At 39.7% G+C, this 26,909-nt stretch overlaps 1 protein-coding gene across 2 annotated transcripts in view; it reads right to left on the bottom strand.

The window, feature by feature from the left end:
• The window catches only part of FBXW7 (F-box and WD repeat domain containing 7), a 178,529-nt gene that overhangs the window by 81,029 nt on the left and 70,591 nt on the right, over positions 1–26,909 (bottom strand). The window contains exon 2 of one of the 2 annotated variants that reach the window (XM_030450271.1): positions 16,412–16,975. In XM_030450271.1, the coding sequence (XP_030306131.1) occupies positions 16,412–16,906 (495 nt within the window). In that variant the 5' untranslated portion in view covers positions 16,907–16,975. Of the gene's footprint in view, positions 1–184; positions 522–16,411; positions 16,976–26,909 lie in introns of those variants that run through there. The other variant, XM_008493783.2, reaches the window with a different exon arrangement.

The raw sequence follows: 26,909 nt of genomic DNA, 5'->3' as shown, positions 1-26,909 counted from the left end.
CCAACAAGTACAGGTTTAATTAAAAGTACAAGAATTACTGAAACAAATGGCCCGAGGGTTTTTCTATAACACCCTGAGTGAACAGATAATACAGATATAAGTATTTCCTCATGGAATGAATGCACCATGACAGAGCTGCAAGCCAAGTAATGAAAATTCAGGTTTTAAAGACCTTTACACTTACCCGCCTACGGCAGAAGGGCAGGCCCTGTGCAATGATGCTGATGCTAAATATCTTCATCACTGTTTGGTGTGGTAAAGGCTCTTTGGCACTTTTAAGATCGACAGGAACCAAGCCATGGTTGATGGCAGTTTTCCCAGGTTTGGACATTTTATCGTTCTTACTTTGACAAGCCTACTGATAACGAAAGATCATTGCTAAAAAACTTTGTTTCTAAAGTTGCGTGTTATTTCTTTTTTTTTTTTTTTAAGTAAAAGGAAAGTTTCGGACCGGTGATTCAGCTCCCCACAGCCTGCTGCCTTTGCCTCTCAACCTTCTTCTGCCAAGTGTCCTGACCTGTCTGCTGCTCAGTCAAGTGCAAGCTATCCTAGTATAGACAGGAATTAAACTACTAAGGGGCAGGCAGTTTGCTCCTGCCAGTCAAACAGCTGGTGGACCTCCCCTGCAATGTCAGAAGAGTCCTTCTCCAAAAAGGGATCCACAGAATGAAAAAGAAGAAAATCATGACTGCCAGCAGCTTTAACAGACACATCCGCTTATGCCTGTGCTTTAAAGGAGGAATTATTTTAAAACTTGTCGTTGTTATTTATTTCGTTATGAGTTGGCCTTGTGCTTTCAAGAAGGAGAATCCAAGGAGATTGCAACCTTCAGACAGGAACAGTGTCCCTGCAGGATCAGCTCCACCACCCTCCAGGCAGACTTTTCTAGGGCTGTCAATAAAATCTGACAGCTTGTGACTTAACAGCTGACTTGGGCTTTGCTATTTCCCAGCCACCTTCTCCACAAACACAATGTATTGCTTAGTCCAAAAGTTAAAAAACAAAAATGAAAAAATATATACATTAGGGGGGAGAGGAGAAGATCCCCTTAAAATGAATAGATTGGCTTGAAATTTGTTCATTTAATAAGAGCAGTGGCTATCATTGTATCTTCACCTACACTACAATATTGAGCTCCTTCCTGGCCCTCCATACTTATAAGCAGGTACCCAGCCTGCACCTCTCCCCCTTCCTTGCTGCTGGGGGGAGCAGAGCAACATCTGTGGAGGGTGTGGGGGCTTCCACTCTAGGGATCCAAGGGCACTGGAGCAGTCTTCTGCTCACTACCATGGGTTTGGGTACCGGCTTGCTCAGGTCTAACCATCACACTGATGGAAAGGAGAAGGGCCCTACCTCCTAGAAGAGCATCTTGAGGGATGCGGGGGAAAGTTTGCCCAACCTTAGCCACAAGCCTCACAAGGGGGCCATCTTTCAGCAAAAATGTTCTAACTCCACCAAAAAAAGCTAGAACAGTAATGTCTATTATTCAGATTATCCACATTTAGTTTGCTTCAATTTTAAATAATTGCTTGATCAAATTAGCTTTCCGACAATCAGCTTTCCTTTAAGCTCCCACAATCACTTTCCAATCCTTATACTGGGATATAATTCTTAAAAATGTATTAAAATTTTGAAAGCCTTTTTTCTGGGGGGAAAAAAGTAGAAAGAGACAAAAGCCTGTGAAAATGTCTTAGGAAACCGCTGACAAAAGACATTGAGAGCTATGAAAGCCCTTGCATGAATTGAGTTGGTACAGTCCAAAACACCATTAAGAAATCTTACAACTGCCTTTATGCACAACTTAAAGATAATTAACTGTATAATCAAAAGATGGAGTGTAGTAATGCTTTAAAGCTTAAAGCACAACACTGTAACTTGACAAAAGGCAGCATTAAAATACACCTGTATTAGCCTTTTGTTTCCCCTTCAAAAAGCCAATCTGTAAGCAGTCTCACTTGCATAGAGGGCCTCCTCTGACCAAACACTTGCCTGAGTGCTTTTCATGGGGGAAAAAAAATAAAATAAAATATGTATATACACACACACACACACATTGCAGTAAGCATTCACATATAACAATATATCTCTCACAAACAAAACCAGATGCTGCATATGGCAATGCTGTTATAGAATGCTGGGTAGCACAGTATTTCCATGCAATAATTTTTGTGTTTTTTTCTTATTCTACCATTCCATTTACTTGCCATTCTAAAGCACATTTAGACAGATTTTAATCTAAAAGACTCTTTACATTCCTCTCCCTATACTGCTTCCTATGATCTCCAAAACACAGTTTACCATTATCCTGTACTCAACAGCAGCACAATCATTTCAAAAATTATAGCTTATTTCTGAATTACTTTCTATTTTATAGTACAAATGAGGATTTTCCTTTATTGGAAGATTTTAGAATGCAATCTTAGGATCTCAAAGAAAATTTCACTGAAGTAGTCCAAAGAGAGAGAAAGAGTAGCCTTTTGTTTATACTTTGAATAACTGAACACATCCAAAAAAACTCAAAAAAACAAAAAAACTCATGCATTTCTATTGATACAACATTTTAAAAGAAGCAATAGGTGAACGTTTTCCATTTTTGATGTACTGGTCATTGTCTCAAATAGCTTCAAGAAAGTACCCTAATGTTTATACGTTAATATAACTTGAGATTTGAATAGTATGTATGTAACACCACAAGATCAGATACAGTATTTTGCAAAAAGCTAAACTCAGGTTCTAGTTTAACAAGTACTCAACATTTCATTTAATTGCATGCAGAAATGTGTGTGTGCACTAAGAGAAATTAAACAGTTTTATAAGATCATTTCACTGTGCAATTGCTGAGGGAAAAACTTGGCAGTGTGGCAGATCACTAGTATTAGTTATTATTTTTATATCAAAGCTTAGCATCTTACTATTTTATAGGCTTACTTCACACCCCCCCAGCCCGATTTTTAAAATGTTTAATTAATATTAGCTCATAAACAAAATAGAGAACAGGAACAGAACTTGGCCCATCTGCAGATTTCCATCCAAGTGGGGAGCAGACAAGATAAAGCACGGCATTCTCCAAGCACCATTCACAGTGCAAGTGTCCAGTCACAGGTTATTCTCATCCTCTGTAAAGAAAAAAGCTCTGGTTGTCAGCCACCTTCTTTTGTGGTTTGGGATTAAAGTCTAAATAGTACATTAGTTTTTCCTCAGGAACTTAGAAAACTTTCTACTGTAATTCCGCAAGGACACAGTTCTGGCTGAAAAGAAGTATCATGATCATATTCACAGTCAAGTGTAGCCCAATTTGTAAGTGGGTGAAGTCAAAGCAGAATAGGGGACTTCTCTGTCACTCATGAAATTACAGTGCTGGATTTCACACTTAACACAGCAATATAGAAAATGCTGAGTTCAAATATATACCTACACTTTTCCTCCTTCTTTATCAGCACCTCCCAGAAAAAATGCTTGCACTAAAACAGATGATATCTTGCTGGTCTAGTTTTGTTTCCATGTAACATGATTTCTTTTTAGTCTGCTTTTGCTACACATTAGTTGCTGTAGATACTACTGCCTTACAGTAATGTTTAGAGGCCCCAAGCTGTGGTGTATAGCCATAAACATTTCATAAATGAAAGTTCCTAACCTGAAAGTACAACAGCCTCATTTAAGCAGTCAGAGGGTGTAACAGGAAGACAAAAATGGAGAAGGTTTGTTATCTTAGAAGTGTCAGGAATACATTGCTTATAGTAGATAAAACTTACTTTTGTATTTATTACACATATATTTCTAATTTAAGCTCTAAATGTAACACTTAAAGAGCCATTCTGTTGCTTTTATCTTGATAAGCATGTATTTTTTATATCATATAAGGTTATAACATGCATAAATGAATATGAAACTATGAAAATTTGAGCTTTAATGCTTCACAATATATTTCTCTAACATCCTGCTTCTACATAAAATGTGGCTTATTTTCCAATGATGCTCTTTTTAAATACCTGCTTGTCATTTTAATAAGAATATTAAATTTGATATCCAATCACTTTACTTAGATGCATAAATGGTCACGAAATTTGACTTTTTAAATACTAGTTTGTAATTGCCATGGACTATTAACTATAAACTTAAGAATCCAGAAAACTCTTCTTTCATTTTTGTCCAGTCCAGTGAAAAGATGCCTTTGTAAAATGAAAGCATATAGTAAGCAATAATAATTTTTATATCTTCCAGTCAGAGTAATTGAAAGTGATTCAGCATCAGAGTAGCTGTTAACTACAATATGTTACAAAATTAACTATCACATTCAGTATACTAAGTCGGGGAGGCCACAGTTTTAAGGCATGAATTTAAAAATTTATCCCAACAATGAAAACCAGATTACTCAAACTTTATAGAATCTTCTCCTAGAGCTGTCAACTGCTTTGCATATTAATGTTACTGGGAAAAAATAAGCTCCTGGCATTTTAATATGATGATAGAACAATACGAGACCTGTAACGGGCTAAGTTAAATACTTGCAACTATAAAACAATTAAATTGCAGAAAGCAGAACCCCAGATTGTTTTTTTCCACAGTTCTTAACATCGGTGAACAGCTGCCCTCAAATGGAGAAATGAGAGCACTGCAGCATTTTAAAAGTCACCTCAAAACAATGATCTGAATCTATTTTATAATATACTTCTTAAATAACATTTTAAGTAAACTCTGCATAGCTGCACTATGTAGAATGCACTAGAATCTATATTACACACAACCTTTATTGTTTCCTTAATATCTATGTTGGTCCCTGCCCATGTGTAGAGGGAGCAAGAACCATTTTGTCAGCAAAGCAAGGCAGCCTGTGCTGCACTGGTAACCCTCACATAGCAACTGTGGTCCCAGGTTTGTTTCTGTGAGAGATTTCTAATACCAGCAGACAAATAGTTCCCATGATACATTACACATTAGCCTGCTTTGTAGGGCAAACAAATAAGCTGTGTAGAACCAAGGCACCGTTGTACTAAACTACCTGCACTTGTATTAGTGGTACTGCACAGAAAAAAACACCTCTGCTCTGAAGAGACTCCATCCAATCCAAGTTTAGCCAATACAAATATCTGCCCGTGTAAGAAAACATACTGACCCAGATTGCTGAAGTGGGTATGGAAGGAACCTATAAGGAGTATTATGTTGATTTCACAAGATCAGAATTCCCCCCCCCAAAAAAATGTGCAGCACTTGAATAGAATACAAAAGGGGTGGAACTACTAAACACGCAAACCCTTTCTCTGTACTTCATGGGAAAAAACCAGCCCAAGGGTAGACCAATAGTACCATGAGCAGCAGAAAGAAGGCAGCCTAGCTTCAGGTGAGATTGACATGCCAGTTCAAATTGTGCTTTAATTACATACATTACACATTCTGCAAGGCCATACAGTCCCAAAACATGAGAGGACCTACACTGAAGAATCACTCTGAAAGCTTTTTCAGGTTTTATGCATAACTGAGTTCCGACTAACACAACTACTCTGGTGTAAGGTAAGGAATAAACATGAACTGAACCTGTTTCTATGTCAGAGCACAACCCAATTACACAAGGATTCAATGATGTCTGACCAGGAGATGCTCACCCTGTATACTTCTTTCTCAGTATATACATGAAAAAGTAAGCCTCTCCCTTTCCTACCTACCCTCCAGTTACCTTGAAAACCTGTGTAATCTTTATCTGTCAAATTCTGTAAAAATTAGTCAAGACATTCAAGACAGACAATCTCAGCTGCACAAGGTTTCTTTCCTTTGGCAACAAAGCTTAATAACATAGTGAAGGAAAACTCAAATTTTCTTAACTTGGGACTCAGGTGACACTTACTTATTATAGCTTTGGAGTTATATTGAGGCATGGTCATTAATAATTACTGAGATGAAAGAGGTTGCTACCTAATAAAAAAACTAGTTTAAAATTTTTGCCATGCAAAAGCAAGAGACACCTTTTGCAGCTACCAGTGGAAGATGATACAACTTGTATGACACTCCTGTACTGGAAAAATTATAAATGTTCAAACAAATAAAGATAAGGAAGATAGTAAAGCTGCTGCTTCTCACTCCTTAAGACAGCATTCCTAGAAATCCACTAGTAGATGGCAAAACATATGAAATATCAAATACATCAACAAAGGGGAAATCAGATTAACATACCTACTAGATATTTTTCATTCTTCTATCTGTTTAAGTATCCCTGTATCCAAGTCTAAGTGTGTGGAGAAATGAAAGCATACTCAAATTTGACTGGCTGCATTTTAATACTCATGGTATGGCATTTAACTACACTTTGCCTGCTGGGGAACCCAAGCAGTAGGTCAGACTAACCAACAGCAAGAGTTAAGTAATTCCAAGTGAGCTTGAACAGTTTCAGTAAATAGTAACACATCTCCATGGGATCTGTTCAGTCCCCCAGCTGACATGGAGATTCTAGTGGCAAAAGGAGAAGAGCAGCAGCTCCCCTCTTCTCCCTAATCATTTGATTCCAAACTTTTCCTTAAACTGGCTGTTTTTCCTTAAACTGGCTGTAGAACTTGTCAGGCCTGTGACCTTTGCTATGACTCCAGTAAGCAGGGTACCTGAAAAGCCTCTATTTTCTTCTTGATGAGTTAATTTTCCACTAGATCAGCAAATGTAAAGAGCACACAAAGCAGCCAGGCAAACACAAGAAGAGCAAAAGTGTTCAGAAGTCAAGACCTCCAACTCTGTACAATAAACTATCAGATCACCTTTCTTTGTTCATGGATTTGTTAATCATGCCATGTTGGTCCTGAAGAGATGTCAACAATAAAAGTTTCCAAGGCATCTCAACAAATAGGTATTTCATCTCAAGAAAAAGGGAAGGGAACATGCAGGGCCCCACAGCTATAGGTGTGGGATCTGCCCTCAGTCACAATGTTACTGTTGCAAAAAAGCAGATTACAAGGAACCATTTGCAGAGGGTAACTTTTTGTAAGGCTACATTAAATGTTTATGAAAGAAATACATAGACTGTCTACTCATCTGCTTATTAGCAAAACTATGCAATATCAATATTAATAGCACTATCATTAAAATATACACTCAACTATACACATCTTAGAAAAAACAATTCCTGTAATATTTAGACATCCCTATATGCGTATGTAATCATTTGTAACCAGAGGCCTATATTATTTGGTTTCATTCCTACTTTTATTTTCTGTACTATGGGATCACTGTCCCTTTCTTTTTGTTGTTTAAACTATCTTTAAAGCATGTGTTTTCATTTCTTCATTAAACGTTTCAGAAAGTATTCCAGGTATGTAACAGAAATTCAGCTGCATCATCTTCAGCTTACAGATATTCCAGAAATGTCTGTGCAGTCTTCATTGGTTATAGGATGACTTGTTGGATAAGCAAGTTTAACTCCTTGGTTTAGTCAGAGTTGTACCAGCTGTTAAAAAGAATTGCTACAGCTGCTCTGCAGGAATTAATGGGCTGACCACTTATTTATGCTGTTGTTGCACCTTTAAATAAAGCTGAGACAAAAATTAAGGACTACAACAACAGGTAGTGAAGTCATGCAATATTTAACACTGGATTAAAATGCAAGTCAAATTCTCAGCTGAGGGAGAAAGGAAAGCCAGTGTTGTTTGTTAAAAAGAAGGGTGTTTTATGAAAAAGGAAAATAGAAAAATTAAAAATTAGGTTTCCATATAGTCTGGTAATTCAGATTTTATCACTGTATGACTTTTCCATATAAAATGCATGACTCAATGAGAAATTTTCTATGTACATGCACACAAAAAACCCACAGATTGCAGTACCTAAGTATTTAAAACATGATTATCAGTTCTGAAATCATGTCCAGAAAGCACTGCCAAAATTAACTCTGGACTTCTTTCTGACTTGGGACAATCCCCCAAAACATCAAAAAGGTGTAAAAAATACTTCTTCCACCTAAGACACCATTTTTCTCTAGTAAAAAATTCTGCCCAGGTCTTGTTTATTCAGCATTAAAAAGAAAACTTCTCTTGTATAAAGTCTGACAACACAGTAACACTCTTCATAATAGCTATTTTTTATACTGTCAAAATAAAAAGTATTACGTTTTCTATGTTTGAAACAACATAGACATCAAGGTCTGTTTTGATACATAATTGTGTTCTGACTAGAATTGTAAAATACACATAAACCTAACAAATGTAACAACCAATTGTTACACTGGCATTCATTTGATAGCAACAAATTAAGCTGTATAATCCTTTTCAGCTGGTTACCAGCATACTGCAAAGGGTTATGAGTCTATTTATAAGGCTCAAGATATGTGAAATAAAGAATGCCTAGACTACAGAAAAAAACAGGTAGGATGTGTCAGGACTCTTGGTTAGTAGGGCCACCTCCTTGATCTTTTGTCTTCTTTCCTTATTTTCACCCTTCACACACACACACACACACACACACACACACACACAGAGCATTTAATGTACTTGCTGTAAGACATATAACACCAGTGGTTTACACCAAAGGTAAAAATTGTGCAGATGGGTGAATGCTCCAGGGTACTAACTCTAAAGTGTCCTTGCTTTGGATTAAATCCAGCTTGAAGAGAAGGAACAGCATTATTACATTTGGCAGGAACAAGTGATCCATAATGAATGATTATAAAAGTCTGATTTCTTCTACTTAGCTGTGTCACTTCCACTTTCATTTCATTTTTCTTATTCATTTAATTAAAAAGTGAATTTTTTTCTTTGTGCTTTAGGAAATACGACCAAGGGATCAGAACTGAGGGACTTACAACATAAGTTAAAAGTGCTGATTATTTGTTGTCTTTCAATTTTTTTTTTTAGCACACAGTGTATTTGGGTCAATAATTATACCAGCAGCTGCCATCATTAAGGGATACTCCATAATTCAAGTGAGAAGAACAAAGGATCTCCTGTCCACTTCCAAACATAGATAACCAATGGCTGGATGACATGAGAATGTGATTTGCACTTACAGGAAATGTTGCTCATTCTTTACTTAAAAGCAGTAATGGCTTCTAATGATTAATAAGGTGAAATTTATCCCTGCTGGCAATCTATGGTGGCAGTAGGTATTTTTTCCACTTCAGCACCGGCACCCAGGATTAATAAAATGTATTAAAATTTAATAAGCATTAGCAGAGTAGTATTTCAAAACACAGCTGAAAAGTACAGCAAATTTATCTCAAGACTGAATTTCACTAAATATTACTAAAATTCACAATTTTCTCCTTTCATATTATGATATATGCAGTCAGGTAGTAAAGTCAGTAGAAACATCAGCTTTTAGTAGAAACAAATATAAAAAGAAGTAATGTTCTAAAAGAAATTGTTGGCTTGGACAACCTTGACTTGGGATAGAAACCTCTCTATTTCTTTACTAATTGTGTCCTTCTCAGATCCTCTCCCTCTTCAGAATTCTTGCTGTTAACAAACTAAAGGAACAAAATCTAAAATTAGCAAGAAGAAGAGAAAGGAGAAAGGACAAGTACAAGAAAAGTAAGAACAGAAGAGACACCTAACAGCACTATTTTCCACTTGTACTTCAGTGATTATTATAGAGATATCATCTATGTACAAGAAGTCACATTTTTCACCTTTAACTTAATTATAATTTAACTATAACTAATCAATTAACTATTTGTAACACTTTATCATAAGTTGTACTATACAGAGTCAAGGCACACAAAGTTTTAGGGATTTTATATATATATATATATATACACACACACACACACACATATTTTATTTTTTTTAACAGTAATTTTTGCAGTAATTCCATGAAAATCTGAACTTCTTTGACCAGGAGACAATAGGTAGAACTCTAGCAAAATCTGCAGAAATATGAAGCTTAGACAATGTTTTCCTTGATCACACTATGAACAGAAAGGGAGAAGATACCCGAGACAGAAAGAACTGGTTATAGAAGCACTGGTTCCAGGTTTTATAGAGATTTTTCTAATAGAAATTTCAGTGATGGAAAAAACATCCCAACTGTAAAACATACACATGCAACCTAAGTAAAACATAAGAGCAGATTGGTAAATCTAAGCAAAATGCATTTATATTGTTACTATACAAGAGTAGCTTCACGCACATACCAGACACCAGATACTACCAAAGAAAATCATGAGTTTACATGTCAAAATCACCTTTTGTCCATAGATATTAAGATATTGGCTATTCAAACATTGCTGAGGCAGACTGTAAATTTTGGTTTCAAGCATTCTGCCTGTTCAGGAATGATTAAACCAGCATAGAAATTGACATTGTCTAGTTTTCCTCCTTATACTAAAGAATTTGTAAAGATATGTAAATTACTTTACTGTGCCCTGTTTGGTGAATTGCAACATGTTCTGCAGACAATGAGAAGTCTCCTGCAGAAAGAAAGAGCATACAGCTATTTTGCAGATTACAGGGAGAAATGCATCAGGAAAAAATGTTAGTCCCCCAGCAGCTGTTAAATGTAATTCTGGTCCTCAGATCACCTTCTGTTCCTCCTCTAAGCTAATTTCAGAGCTCATCATTTTATACGACTGAAACACAAATGAATACAAGAAATGTACTGATCAAAACTTAAGGCCTTAATCCATTAATTCAGTTCTTCAACTTCATCGCCCAAAATAATATTTAAGGCCTTCCACTTTTGAAAAAATTCAAAACCAAAACTAACACACCAGCAAAAATTTTACTTTTACCACACTTCAATTCACCATTTGCAATGAGTTTTAAAACCAGTAAATTTGAGGGCTTAACTTCAGTTAAAGCAAAAGGCAAAACTGCTTCAGATTGATACTAGGAGCAACAGCATCCACTGATAAGATGCCCAGCAAATACAGTTGTATCACTACAGGCTGAAAATATTTGGGCTTATGCTCACATCAGGCAACAGCACCTGCCACACAGTCAGGAACAACGTAAGGAACAAACAGCACATGAAAGTGGGGCAGAGCTCCTCAACATACTTGTTAGACAAGCCTTCTATCTCAAAAGACTAAGCATGTTGGAAATATTCAAGCACATTCTCATTATTTCTATTTCATAATCTTGTTGTGATGTAATTGGTGAGTTGGAATGGTATTCGCTGCAATTTTGCATTTTTTTTTTAATAATAAAAAAAAAGACTTCATTTATATTTTGAGAATAAATGTATGTTGGTTCCTGACACCAATTTCAAAACCTATGAGAAAGTAACTAAAAGACACTATTTCCACAAATTAGGCACAATCAAAAGGTCTACAGTTTTATTTTCCAGTTGCCTAGTTGAGGTAAATCCCTAGACTAGAACTGAAAGACTGACTTCAATTACTGGCACAGAAGTAGAAAATTGCTTGAGGCTTACTCTGCTAGGTCGTTAGTCTGGTAAGCAACCTCTGGAACAGGAAACTGAACATGAAACTGCAATCAGCACTACCTCTTTCCAAATCAAAATACATGTATCCTTCTGTAATGAAGGGAAAAATCAATGAAAATCTACTTATTAAATACAATATTTTAGGCAAAGCTATGACCCAAACTGTCAGCATAAATGTTTCCTTTTAAAACTATTTTTCTTCCTTTCCAGGCATTGAGATTATTAAATTTCCTTTCTATGTACAATTATTACTTCACAAATTATTACCACTGTCATTGAATTCTGCAGTAATATTTGTAAAAATCATACTGACAAAAAGTAAGACACCCTTCATTAAGGGAAAGAAAAAGTAGAATTTATTAGTAGAATTTTAACATCACAGTTAAATTTAATTACTAAATATTTCAAAAAGTTTGCATAAGAAAGCTGAACTAGATAACCAAGTTCTTAGACAAGCCACAAACTGTATCAGGGATGACCACATTTACTACAAGCAGAACCCAGAGATGAATCAGCAAGCTTTGTGACCCCTTTACAGACTGGAGAAAATTAGCAGAGCAGCAATCATTTCAGACCATTTCATCTGCAAATGAAAGTGCAGGAGCAACTCTACTTAGAAAAAACAAGAGGTTGCTAAACCTCAGCAAACCTTGGACAGCAAACGAAGCCATTACTTAACACAGTAAAAGCAGAGCAATTGAGAAATACTTTTGAAAAGAAGTGTTGATATTTGAGGCATATAAGGAAGCTGCAGGTTAGTACAGATGAGGAAGAACCTGGCCATCTACAGAGGAACTGAGAATCTGCATCCTTTCCATGGATGCTTTACCAAACTACATCTTAATAGCAGTTGCATAACTTTTTCAAATGGTCCTGCATTCTTGGAATCAGCGACTAAACTATGTAGTATATAAAAGACAGCAAGGGCAGAGGTTAAAAGTGTTGATTGATTAATATTAACCTCAGAGTAGGTTACAAATATTTCTCATTTTCATACAGCCCAATAGGAAATTAAGGCTCTGTATCAGAAGAGTGGAGAGGAAAACAAACAAAAAAAAAATTAAAACAGCAAAAATTGTGCCATTTGTACTGGCAATTGTAAAGAGTATTTACTGTTTATCCTAAGTCATTTACTTAACTCTCTGTGCTCTACTGCTGTAGTTCAAAATAACCAGGGCAGGAGAAAATTTGTTGGTTCCCAAGATTTTGAAGAGCAATGTGAAAGAAGCTTTAATTAAAAAGAAGAATCCCAGGGAGAATAAAAGAGGATAAAAATTCTATCACAAATGCTTTTTTTTTCCTCAAAGTTTTTTTTTTCTTTACGTTTTTATCTGCAGGTGCAGAAAAAATGCTTGCCAAGGAACACTGCACAAGTTTCCCTATGGCTGCAGCAAAGAGACAGCAGCACCCTCTGCTGCTCAGAAAAGGAGACAAAAATCAATATACACTCAGAAAACCACCACCTACACCTACACCCACCATCCCAGCCTTCTTTCCACTGCATGTACTGCCCAGGGACTTGGAGCCAGGAAGCCAGTATGGTAACCAAACTCAGAGGATGCTGCAACCAAAGAAATCATAGAATCACAAATGTTGGAAAAGACCTCTAGATCATCAGGTCCATCTGTCAACCCAACACCACTGTGTCCACCAAACCATGTCCTGAAGTGACTCGTCTACGAGACTGTTTTTTAACACTTCCACGGATGCTGACTGCCCCCTGGGCAGCCTGTTCCCAGTGCCTGACCAAACCAGTATCCCTGCAGCCAGGGCTGGACCCCAACTCTTGCACCCACCCCCCAGGGGCACCTGGACAGCAATTGCCACCACAAGGCAGGAGGGGACTGTGCTGTAGGGCCCCATCTGCCCTCCCACATCTCAACATCTGCAGCAAATCAATGGCAGGAGCCTGGCCAGCCCAGCTCTGCAAACCCCTTTTCAGCAGACAATAGGCAGCATCAAGCAGAATCTGCAGTGCCATTGTGGAGAGGCACTTTGTCTTCTGATTTCTGGCATGTAATTGCCATGGCTGTGCACGTACCACATCCCTGATGTTTGTTTGCCTGCACTGCTTGATTTTGGAGAGGTCCCTCTGATTGAGAAACAGGATTTATTGCAAATTGATGGACACATGTTGACTGGAAGCAGGCAAAGGCAGTGATTTAATGCACTCAACAGCACACAGAATAAGTATTTGGTGCATACCCAAGGCCTCAAGGTTTTTTTGACATGAAGAGAAAATGCATACTAGTTGTTGCAACATGGACAAAACTCCTTACCAACCAATGGGGAAACTGAGGCAGGGTATCTAAATGGCTGGATCAGGGTCACGGGCTGCTGGTCGCAAAGCTGAGATTAGAATAAGAACTGGTTTTGTCCTACCAAATATTTTCAAGAACTTTTTAGCTGTATTTTAGGAAACACTCCTGCAATAACAAGCAGAGGGTGGAACTGGGCTTTGAAATCTGGAGCAAGTGAACTCCTGGAGGTATGAGCATGGAGCTGAGACTGGGTTGAGCAGGGCAGGTTGAACACCCCACCAGCAACCTGCTGCATCCACTGATGGACACCAGAGACCAAGCCCAGGCATCTCCCTGGCACAGGGAAGCTGTTCTTCATCTGCCCTGGAGGGACTGTGGAGCTGGGATGTCCCCATGCTCCTTTCCAAGCACACATCACCCATCCCCAGGGAAGCTGAGCTCTGGCTGCCAATGCACCCTCAGGTCTGGAAGATGTTCTGCAGCCACAGGCCAAAAACTCATTGAGAAAGTCAGAGTTTGCCCTTTTTTACTTGTTCTACTGGAGAACGTTTTCTCCAAAGGAGCCTCTGCCTGGCTGTGTCAGTTCTGAGCTCATCAAAAGGAGCTCAAAATATTTCATCATCATTTAAATTAAGGGAGGTTTCAAGGCACTCTAAAGACCAGCAGTGGAGCACAGAACTTTGCAGCCACCTGTAGCCACAAAGTCAGCAAGTTCCAAGTGTGATGTTTGGACCACAGGGCAGCTGCACTGATACCCTGATACTATCACTTGCAGCAAGATAAAAGTGCCTACAGAACTTTCTCCAGCAGCTGATGCACTGAAAGCCTCTGCAACCAGCAGGACACTTTCCTATTCATTGTGGTATTTTTTCCACTGCTGTAAAGCCTTTTTTCATTTAATTTTGTTTAATGTTACCCTGCCGACTAATACCACCTCCTAGCAATGAAACCATGTCAAAGGTGAAGCCCCTTGGATTATTATTTCCAGTTTTGCTGCTGCTAAGAGATAAAATTCCTCCTTCTGGAATATTTGGAAAATATGGTTAACCACTGGTGTACACTGAAGATAGGACTCCAAACGCTTTTTAAAATCTACAATGTTACGCAACAATTTGCAATAAAAATATAAGTATTTATTTCCAAGTTCTTACTGCAAACCAGAAGTTCCCAACAATCCCAGCAGACCTTTTACAACATCCTCATGAGCAGGACACCATAAGACATTAGATAGTAATTTTGTAGCAAAATGACTGGCTAACACACTTCATTTTTAACCTGTATTTTGTCAATGAATTCATTGTTCAGAAGCAAGAACTTGATGTTCCTGTAATATTCCACTCTTTATTTTCATTACAATATTTCCATCTAAAGGAATAAGACATTCTCAGAGAGCATCACCGGATTGGGTTTGCATGGCAAAATTTCAGTAGCAGGGTGGTTTCTGTGAGAAGGTGCTAGAAGCCTCCTCAATGTTCTACTGAGACAAGGCCAGCCAGCTCCACTGCTGGCCAAGACCAAGTCTACCAGCAATGGTGGTAGCACCTCTGGGATATCATAGTTAAGAAGGGGAAAAAAGCTGCTGCACAACTGCGACTTCAGCCAGAGAGAGGAATATATATATGAGAGGAACAGCTCTCATGTCAGGGAAGAAGAAGGGGCAGGAGGTGCTCCAAGCACTGGAGCAGATTCCCCTGCAGCCCATGGTGAAGACTATGGTGAGAAAGACTGTCAGCCTGTAGCCTATGGAGGCCCACAGTGGAGAAGACATCCACCTGCAGCCCATGGAAGAGCCCACACCAGAGGCAAGAGGATGCCCAGAGGAGTCCATTGCCTCTTGGACTCCCATACTGGAACAGCCTCCTGACAGAACCTGCTGAGAGGAGAGCCCACACTAAAGCAGGGTCCTGGCAGGACCTCTGGAGTCATAGAGAGAGGAAACCATGCTGGAGCAATCTCCTAGCAGGACTTGTGACCCCATGGGGCACTATGCTGGATCAGTCTGTTCCTGAAAGGCTGCACCCCATGGAAGGAACTGACGCTGAAGCGGTTCACAAGACTGCAGCCCGTGGGAAGTACATGTGTTGGAGAAGATCATGGAGGACTGTGTCCCATGAGAGGGACACCAGGCTGGAACAAAGGATGAGTATGAGGAGTCAATATCCCAGAGGAGGAAGGAATGACAGAGACAACATGTGATGAACTGACCACAACTCCCATTTTCTGGCCCCTTTGCCACTGGGGAAGAGGAGGTGGAGAAACGGGGAGTGAAGTTGAGCCTAGGTAGAAGGGACAGTGGAGGGAGGTGCTTTCAGAATTGGTTTTATTTTTCAGTTCCCTTCTCTGATTTGATTTGTATCAAGTTAAACTAATTTCCCCAAGATGAATCTGTTTTGCCTGTGATAGTAATGGGTGAGTGATCTCCCTGATGATAACTTGACGCAGGAACGTTTGGTTGCACTTTCCTTCCTCTCTCCAGTGGAGGAGGGAAGTGACTTGGACTCTAGCCTGGGTTAAATTTAAAAGTTCATTTAAAAAGAAACACCTTAATCTTTTAAACATAGCCATCAGAATTCTAGTCCTTAAAACAACCAGAAGCAATTGCTCACGTCAAATGCATGCTAGTAATTTGATTATTAAAGAGTTAAAACAGCATAGGCTTTGTGGACTGCATAAATTCTTAATAATGAACTCTTTAGGAAGTCTTTGCTTCATTGTAAAACTTTAATATGCAAATTATCTTCCCGAACACAGAGTTAACGTGGATTAAGAACACACAGACAAAGAAAGTAGTTTCTCACCTTTGTCTTTATGTAGAATGGCGATGACTGGTGAATGGGCAAGTCCATGAGGCTATTGGAGTTTGTGACACTGTTGCTGTTAGTGTGTTCATCTTCTCTACTGCTGTCGTCAGACTGATCAAAATCATCACTCTCCTGGTCCATTTCCTCCTCCTCCTCCCCCTCCTCCTCTTGATCATGGTCAGCATGTTCATCATCATCTTCCTCTTGGTTACAGGTAGGTTCTCCATCCACTGTAATAAGTCTATTGTTATTTTCTTCTAACTGCTCCTGCTGAGACACGTGCCTGTCATCAAATCCAGGTTCCTCTCCTCCTATCTCCCCATTCCTCCCAATGTGCTGCTCCTCTTGTTGTCTTCTTTGCTGCTGCTGCTCCTCCTCTTCTACAACCCGATTCATCTGCTCCTCATCTACTTGGCTTGAGGAAGCATTACCTCGGAGAGATCCACCAGTTCGTCGCCTCTTGCTGCCCACAGACAGCAGTTCCTGATTCATTTCCAAAAGCCAGCTTGCTACTTCTTGGACCTTGGCTAGGCTATCTGAAGATGCAAATGCTTTCACATTCTATGGAGATAAAAAGAAAAAAAGGGGGAAATTACAAAAATTAATCTTTTTCATTCGATAAAGCATTAAAAGCTTACTTCATTGAAGCAGTCCTGACAATTTAAAATGCCAAGAAACAAGGAATGCTTTCAAACTTTGCTTGACTCACAACTCAAAAAACTCAAACTGCAGACAACTTTGTAGTCTGATTATGCTCTCTGTAAGCCACACATTCTGCAAAAATTCAGAACTACTTTCCCTCCTAGAGGATCCACAAAAGTCATGAATATTCATGCTAACAGAAGATCAAAGTATGTGATAACACACTAAAAATTGGACAAAGATAATTTTCAAGCGGTATCTTGTTTTCCCTCTCATTTGATTACAGACTTCATGCATTGCCCACAGATTATGAACTGCTTCTGGTCTTTAGCCTTCAGAGCAGGCATATTTTCATGTGTAATGGAAAATCTCATTTCTTGTTACTGTTTTCTTTTAGGTAAATGAAAAAGAGAACAATCCCTACAGAATATGGCATTATCACTTCCAAGTCTTAAATTGACCACAGTGGCCAATTCTGGTCAGCCCATGCAACCCAAAACTGGCACATACTTGAGCAGGCAAAAATCACTTGTTAGTTCTCCAAATTCTTATGAAGCTAAAAGTATTGTGAAATGAGACTCTGAGAAGTTAAAACACTGCTAAATTTATATGCATATTATTAATAGAAACTGAAAACTACTGGTATACTTCCCTAATTATCCACTGATTTGGCTAGGTGTGTGTGCAAGCAATACACAAGAACAGAGGGCTATAACTTAGCCAAGTTGGATCTTAAATTTGGAATTAAATTTCCAGCTACACAACCTCCCTGACTAAAATATCCTAACTCCAGTTCCCTTAGTTTCAAGTGATGTGTTGATTAGGTGAAGTCAGGCATGAACTTAACAAGTAAACTACTTGTCAGGTTTGCACCTGAAAAAGTGTGCAAACAGAAAATAATGAGCTTTGCCATCTTGCAGAGAATCCCTGCCCTCAGCTGTCTGCGGACCTCACCATACACTCAGCAGGTTGTACTGTGAGAGATTCAGAAAGCACAACACAACACTGAAAGAGAGCATGACTGCCAAGGATCTTTGGAGCAGGAGCAGTGAAGGATCCAAGTTTCCATGAGTAGTTCAGTACAGGAAGATATTCTAACAACATCCTGTCCCTCTAATTTTTCAGAAATCCCTCTCTCTCTTAAAGTTAAAAAATATTTTAAAAAACTAAAAAAGAAACTAGAGCCCTGGATGATGGAGGTGAGGAACAGATAAACCCCAAATTTGATTTATGACATTTCTAAAACATTCAAGTTATTGGTACAAAGTGAAGAAAGTAGCAGAAACCATAGCGTTGATTTTTACTGCATTGTACCATAAAAGCCACAGAAACACATACTCAGATTTTCAAGTCTTGCACTGAACAGGATTTTAAGAGGGGATTCTGCACACCTATCCCCTCTCTCACTCAGGGAAACATGACTTATATTGCAAAGATGTGGTTTCTACAGATCTACCCAGATGACAATTGCCCCCAAATAAAACCTCACAAGGCCAAAAGCTGAAATGTGTTTTCCCAAGAAAGCACCCACTAGCAATTAGCTCCAATCAGTAAATGAGAAGCTAATACTAAAAGACAATTAAGCTCAACATAACAAGGCAAGGACCTGATGGAAGCAAACATGATTTATGCCTCCCGCTTCTACCAGTGGAAAAAAACCACCAACAAACAAAAAACCAAGACACTGGGGTGCACAAGAAGCCAATGACTCCAACTTTGAGTGCAAGTGGCATAAAAGTGAATGTGTTTAATTTTCTAAATATAGCAAACAGCACTCAAGTAACAGTGCACTCTTCATGGCATATAAGAGAAATGTTTTCATTTAACATTTTTCCCCAAAAGCCTGGAAACCTTAGCATATTGGAGTTATGTTTAATAATGCCATTTCATCAAATGTCAAATTTGTTTGCATATGTAGTCTTAAGTTAGCTCAACTACTTATCAAGCTTGCTATGTAGTTTGGACATTATGAACATGACAACATCACACCTAATTTTCTCATTGAAAGAGAAAATATTTTTTAAGCATTAAATCATATAGAATTCAACAACTGAAAAAAAAAGAACGGTCCAAACAAGACTTAGAGCTTCATGGTCTATCAATTCTTGCTTTCACCAAGGATTCTCTAAATATCTATGAATTCTTCTTCAAAGTTCTAATCACATTTTTGCATTAATAACAGGCATTACTTCAAATATCTGTCTCAATTATTGTTTTTAAGACTTATATGCTAAAACTGCAAATGCTGCATTTGTTTCCCTAGTTTAATACATACTTTTGATTCGTATCTATACGCAACCAACATGAAAGGTCAGCATCAAAAAACTTTAGTAATAAAATACATTCTTTTGCTAAACGCTTAAGTGATGAAAAAAGCACTATTTTAGCTTTAATTCACCCCAATTAAATTCCAGCCAATTAAAAACCTGTACACTAGTACTTTTCAATATATTTAATTATTCCTACATTTTTCTAGTGGCCATCCCTTCACAGAAGTAGCATAAGTGCTAAGTGCTTTCAGTTTCATTCTGTATTTGCACAAATAACGTCAACTTTTTTCCAGAGGCCTGTAAAAAATGCATTATCAAAATTTAATTATAACCAGTGCTACATCAGAAAACATCAATATGCAAAGAGGTGATGCACCCACTGAAGAGCAGATGGATGTACATTATCCCAGAGATCAAACATTAAAGCTGTGTTCTGTTACATAAGTGCTTTCAGACTTCACTACTCTCAGCTAATACACAATCATTTCCATATATAAGGTAGATAAGGAATAAGATAACTATTAGTTTGCAGGAAGAAGTGTATTCACAAATCAGCTACTTAGAGAACTGAATTGCTGTGGTCTCAGTTAGTACAGTGCCTCCATTTATACTCTCAGAGCCCCCAAATTACTCAAATCAGCTAAATCCCAGCAGATCCGTAGAGGAAAGATGTTGCTTTCCTATCCACCTCATACCACAGAGATTTTTTAGACAGCCACCAGAACAATCCAGTGTAGTGGAAACATTGTACCTAAACATGCAAAACTCAGTAAATTTGGTCAACAAGTTTGGGAACTCCTGGGAACTCCTAGCTTCCTAACACTTGCAGCCAGTCATATGGAAAAGCAAAATACAAAGAATCCCTAAGGAAAATGGAAGTCCCTGCTGGCCTTATAACTGGCAACTTAAAGGTAGGTCTATGTTAGCACACAGTGCAGTACAGCAGGGACAGATATGCAAAGATGAGACTTGGCACCCACAGGACATGGGCTGCCACTTCCAGAGCAGCTCAGACCCCCAGGGCCTAAACTGCCCCTCACAATTGAAGCACATCTTCTTATTGATTATCATAGAACCAGCTGGGTTGGAAGGGACCTCTGAGATCATCAAGTCCAACCCTTGATCCACCCTTGTGGTTGCTAGACCATGGCACTGAGTGCCACATCCAGTCTCTTTTTAAATATCTCCAGGGATGGAGAATCCACTGCTTCAGTGGGCAGCCCATTCCAATGCTTGATCACTCTCTCCGTAAAGAAATTCTTTCTAATATCTAACCTAAACTTCCCCTGGCACAACTTAAGACCGTGCCCTCTTGTCTTGTTGAAAGTCGTCTGGCAAAAGAGCCCAACACCCCCCTGGCTCCAACCTCCTTTCAGGGAGTTGTAGAGAATGATGAGGTCTCCCCTGAGCCTCCTCTTCTCCAGACTGAACAGCCCCAGCTCCCTCAGCCTCTCCTCACAGGACTTGTGCTCGAGTCCCTTCACCAGCCCAGTTGCCTCCTTTGGACCTGCTCCAGGAATTCAATCTCCTTCCTGAACTGAGGGGCCCAGAACTGGACACAGGACTCAAGGTGTGGCCTCACCAGGGCTGAGCACAGGGGCAGAATCATTTCCCTGGACCTGCTGGCGACGCTGTTCCTGATCCAGGCCAGGATGCCATTGGCCTTCTTGGCCACCTGGGCACACTGCTGGCTCATGTTCAGCTTCCTGTCAATCCAAACTCCAAGGTCCCTCTCTGTCTGGCTGCTCTCAGCCACTCTGTGCCCAGCCTGGAGGTCCCCATGGGGTTGTTGTGGCCAAAGTCCGGGACCTGGCACTTTGTGATGTTGAACTCATCCCATTGGAATCAGCCCAACTCTCCAGTCTGTCCAGGTACCTCTGCAGAGCCCTCCTGTCTTCCAGCTGATCGACACTTCCACCAGCTTAGTGTCATCTGCAAATTTGCTGACGATGGACTCAATCCCCTCACCTAAATCATCAATAAAGATATTAAACAGAACTGGGCCTAACACTGATCCCTGGGGGACACCACTAGTGACCGGCCGCCATTTTGACGTAGCACCATTCAGCACCACTCTCTGGGCCTGGCCCTCCAGCCAGTTCCTAACCCAGCACAGAGTGCCCCTGTCCAAGCTGTGAGCTGACACCCATTTCAGGAGGATGCTGTGGGAGACGGTGTCAAAGGCCTTGCTGAAGACCAGGTAGACCACATCCACAGCCTTCCCCTCATCCACCAGTCAGGTCACCTGATCATAAAAGGAGATCAGGTTGGTCAGGCATGACCTACACTTCCTAAACCCATGCTGGCTGGGTCTAATCCCTTGCCCATCCTGCAGGTGCTGTGTGATTGCACTGAGGATGATCTGTTCCATAACCCTGCCAGGCACTGAGGTCAGGCTGACGGGCCTGTAGTTTTCCAGGTTCTCCTTCCAGCCCTTTTTGTGGATTGGCGTGACATTCGCCAACTTCCAATCATCTGGGATGTCCCCAGTGAGCCAGGACTGTTGGTAGATAATAGAGAGAGGCCTGGTGAGCTCTTCTGCCAGCTCTCTCATCACCCTTGGGTGGATCCCACCTGGTCCCACAGACTTGTGGGGACCCAAGCAGCTCAGTAGGTCACTGACTGCATCCTTCAGGATTACAGGGGGGCTGTTTAGATTCTTGTTTCTTTCTACAAGCTCCAGAAGCCAGCTGTCCTCAGGATAACCTGTCTTACTGTTGAAAACTGAAGCAAAGGTGTTAAATACCTCGTCCTTTTCTTCATCTTCGATAACTATATTCCTGCCCATGTCCAGTAGAGAATGGAGGTTTTCCCTGCCCCTCCTTTTGCTATTAATGTATCTGAAGAAGGACTTTTTGTTATCCTTCACAGAGGTGGCGAGATTCAGTTCAAGTTATGTCTTTGTCTCACTAGTTTTCTTTCTACACACCCTAACTATATTCCTAAATTCTTCCTAAGTAGTTGGCCCTTTTTTCCATAATCGGTAGGCTCTCTTCTTTACCCTAATTTCTTTCAAAATCTCCCTATTCAGACAGACCACCGTTCAGTCTTCCTCACCAGCTCACCTTTTGGCACACCAGGACAGCTGCTCCTGTGCTTTCAAAACTTGCTTCTTGAAGTACGTCCATCCCTCTTGGACTCCTTTGTTTTCAAGGTCTGTTTCCCAGGCTACACTCTGAATCAGTCTTCTGAATAGGCCAAAATCTGCCCTCCAGAAGTCCAACATAGAGATTTTATTGACGGCCTTCCTTGCATCCTGAGCATTGAAAACTCTATTATTTTATGATTGCTGAGTCCCAGACATCCACCGATCACCACATCTCCCACCAGTCCCTCCCTGTTTGTGAACAGGAGGTCTAGCGGGGTTCCATCCCTGGTAGGCTCATTTACCAGGGATGGTAAATCCCCCTACCATCCCTACCAGGGATGGTAAGCCCCCCTACCAGGGTTCCATCCCCGGTAGGCTCATTTACCAGCTGGAGCAGGAAATTATCCTCTATACACTCTATGAATTTCCTAGACTGCCTCCACTCTGCTGTGTGGAGTTCCCAGCAGATGTCCGGCAGGTTAAGGTCACCCACAAGAACAAGGGCTGACGATTTTGAAACATCCACCAGCTGCTTGTAGAATAATTCATCACCCTCATCATCCTGATTGGGTGGTGTCTAACAGACTCCCACCAGGATATCAGCCTTGTTGGCCTTCCCCGATTCTGATCCGCAGGCACTCAAGCTTATCGTTACTGACTTCAACTTCTACAGTCAAGAGACTCTCTAACATATAGAGCTACCCCTCCACCTCTCCTGCCCTGCCTGTCCCTTCTGGAGAGCCTGTAGCCACCCATAGCAGCACTCCAGTCACGGGAGTCATCCCACCACGTTTCTATGATAGCGACTACATCAGAGCTTTCCTGCTGCACAATGGCTTCCAGAAGATGCTTTAACTCATTCTGAGGGAGAAACAATCAGGAGTTACACTTCAAAGCCTGCCCGTGATTCAACTCCAGACTAACACAGAAAGTGCAAATGTCCCTAAACATGGCTATGGAACAGTGCTGCCAGCTCCCTAGGACCTTAACAGCCCATTTGAAAAAGCCGAATACAAAGAATTAAATGCAGCAAACAGGTAGGAAAAAAGTCATCGTCAACACCAATAGGATTATCAACCAAGTTCTAGCTTAAAAATAAAAAAAAAATATTTTGAGGGTATGGTCTTGATAGCTAACAATGCAAAACATTACAAGTAAGTAACTTATATGTTGTATAAAACAAAACATGTAACATATTCATCTGATTACTGGCTACACAGTTTGTATATAGCTAAGTTATTGAACAATTGCAAAGTAACAAACCAAAACAATCAACATGCAATAACTGGATACTTCAACTATACAAAGTCAAATGAACAAGCCACCACCTTCTTTTATAGGTTATGATAGTGGAAAATTATCATCTTGCAAGGACTTAGCAAAGATAAAAAACACATCAGAAAAAGCCACAAGTTCAACTGAAGCTATGAGCTTTAAACAAAAATTACAGCAGAGTAACTTTGCAGTGTTACACTGGAAAGGATGACAAACTTGGTCATAATTGGTTCTTCCAATGGTAACATTCAGAGCTGAACAGAGTATACAACAGAGGAAAATAAACCTTCCATATTTCATCAGCACAAAATGCTGATTAGAGCAAGACTAACATACAGTCTAAAAAACTTTCAGTAACTTTCAAAATAAAATACATCATTAATGATGCATCTCATTCTACAAGCATGCGTGCTTCTGCTAAGAATGAGAAATTACTTCTTCAAAACATACCTCCAGTCTTTTGGTAAACTCCATTATTCATGGCTCCAAACTCCAGAACAAATTAGCAGCTAAAAAGATTCCCTGCTCCTTCTCTACTATCACCCTGCCCAAAGCTCTGCCAATACTTTATGGAGCAACACACAACTTTTGTCAGATGAGAAATTATCCTGCTCCTTTTCACTCCATCCACATACTTTAGCAATTAATTTATGTTGTTCATTCTGTGCAAAGTGGTCACAGTAACCCAAACTGAATGAAAGTGCTCCTCTAATCACTTACTTATGTCAAACAAATCTGACAGCACATAAAAAACTAAATTTAGTATTCTTTAAATTAAAAAAAAAAAATACCACAATTAAAGTTTCCTGTGCAAAGTTAATTAAGCCCAGCTGCCTCTAATCTGCTTGTGTGGCCAGTTTTAATTATCCCCTCCCTGCTGTAATTTGGCCCTTTGTTTCTACCTTCTGAGTGCTGTCATCAAGTCCCTGCACCCTGAGCTCCCCACCTAAATATTTCTGAAAAACAAGAATTCCTGTTTTCCCACCACATCTGGTCTACTGTAAGATGTGTATCCTTTCTGCTCACCTCTCATTAATAACCCCAACAGAACTTATCCCTTCTCTCCCTTTTTTATCATTTGAACTTCTTCTTTTCTCCCAGGACTGTTCTTAACACAGTTTCCTCTCTAATCCCACATCTCAGCATCCCAGACACCTTTGGCTTGAAGTGCTAATTTATAGCTCCAGACACCTCACTCCATCATAGATTCATAGAATTTTCAGGGTTGGAAGGGACCTCTAAGATCACCCAGTTCCAAGCCCCCTGCCATAGGCAGGGACACCTCCCACTGGATCTAGAGGTTGCTCAGAGTTGCTCAGGGTTGCTTAGAGCCCTGTCCAGCCTGGCCTTAAAGAGCAGAGCAGAGGGGGAGAATCACCTCCCTCAACCTGCTGGCCACACTTCTTTTGATGGCCAAGGATCCAGTTAGCTTTCTGCGCTGCTCCTGATCCATTCTCTCCAGAAAGTGGAGGAATTCTGATAAGACAACACCTGACAATATGTGCCAGAAGAGCATGACAGAGCAATGTCCCTTGCTATCACCTATGGAGACAACCACACAGAAGCCACCTAAAGAAAAGAAAGCTTTGCTTTAACTCCAAGATGAAAAGACGAAGGGGTATGGAGGACCTGTCACGTAATCATAACTCTTTCAGTAGACACAGGTGAAGTATTTAATATAGGATAAAACAGGAAATAGCATAGAATATGCTATATTCAATACAAACAGAATGAGAATACAAAAAATAGTTTCAGAAATTAGTAACTGCTATCAGGTTTTACATATACTTAGCAGTACTTAAACTGAATGGCATGACAATGAAATATCAGAGGTAGAAGAGAGATGATTAGGTTTTTCAGTAGCAAAATTTAGGAGAACAGCTCGAGCTACAAGCAGTAAACATACTTATTTATATTATGATAAAATATTCATGATCATGTCTTCTTACTTTATACAGGTTGAGATATTTTATATCACCAAGAAAATAAAGTCCAGCACGCAGATTGCATTCTTCTCATCTCAAGCAACATTACTTCACAGATTTCCATCTGTACGTGTACAAATCCTACTTTAAACTCAACTGATTGATCAAAGATAGGATTTTCTATTCAACAGATCTTTTCCTGTTAGTGTGGAAGGATACATTCTCCCATTTTATAGATCTATCATTTCTTCTCTGTATTTTTATTTTTATGTAATGTTTGCCATATTTGCATTTGTGCGTATCTACCATCACCACATAACATTAACTTGGAATGTCAATTAATTCAGAAACAAATAACACTGTATTGCATAAATAAGCAGATAAACAAAACTCTTTTTAGCCATTTCTGTAAAAGTCCAACCTCTGATCCAGGTTGACTTGGCCCTCACAGACAGTGCCCATTGGTAGGGAGTGGGAAAAGGTGCAGCTTCTGTGCTGAGTGCAGACAGGGCACAGAGATTCATCAGCAACACAGCCATCCAGGGGGTTCACTCACACACAAACTGGATGTGTAGCAGCTGAAATGGATTCCACAGATTCTCTTTGCAATGGGCAAGAGGAGCATGAAGTCTTAATAGTTTAAACCCAAAGCCATTTTTCTTCTACCCTCATGCACTCTCCCCAAAACCAGGGCTGCTCTGGCTAAAATTTCACACAGAAGAGGTTAACTCAGAAAGACTTCGAGCAGAGGGAGGAAAAAAACAAGCAACCAGAGATAAAGTTGTAGCACTTTTTAACACTATAGCACAGCAAATCATGGTATAAACTGTATTAACAGAGAACTGATGACAAAATTAAAGCAATCAAACACATAACAGGAAGAGAGGAAACCACTGACTTTTTATTCTGTAAACATTTCCCTGTAAGTAATTAATTATCCTAATTCTTATTTTCCTTGTTTCAAAAAGGAAATATATCATGGCAAATAATTGGTGAAAAGTATATTACACAAGTTATCTTTTTACCTTAAAATTTGACACACAAAAATGAGAATGACTGCCAGATACTGTGGTAAGGATGGGGTGGAGATAATAGGGAAACGGTAAGGTATCCCATGAGGAAATTGTTGAAAGCCCCCATTCACCTAATAATAAGAAAACTATTTAAAACAAAATTAAACTTCAAAGTCCTTCTCCTTAAAGCCACGTCCCAACTGACAAGTTATTAACACAAATATAATATTATTGAAGAAGTGGGAAGATCATGCCTGTTCACCAAGAATCCTGTTCCTGCTT

This window comes from Calypte anna, chromosome 4A (assembly GCF_003957555.1).
Source record: "Calypte anna isolate BGI_N300 chromosome 4A, bCalAnn1_v1.p, whole genome shotgun sequence".
Taxonomy (NCBI): Eukaryota; Metazoa; Chordata; class Aves; order Apodiformes; family Trochilidae; genus Calypte; species Calypte anna.
Note: the sequence above shows the minus strand (reverse complement) of the source record. Positions and strands in the feature narration are given on the sequence as shown.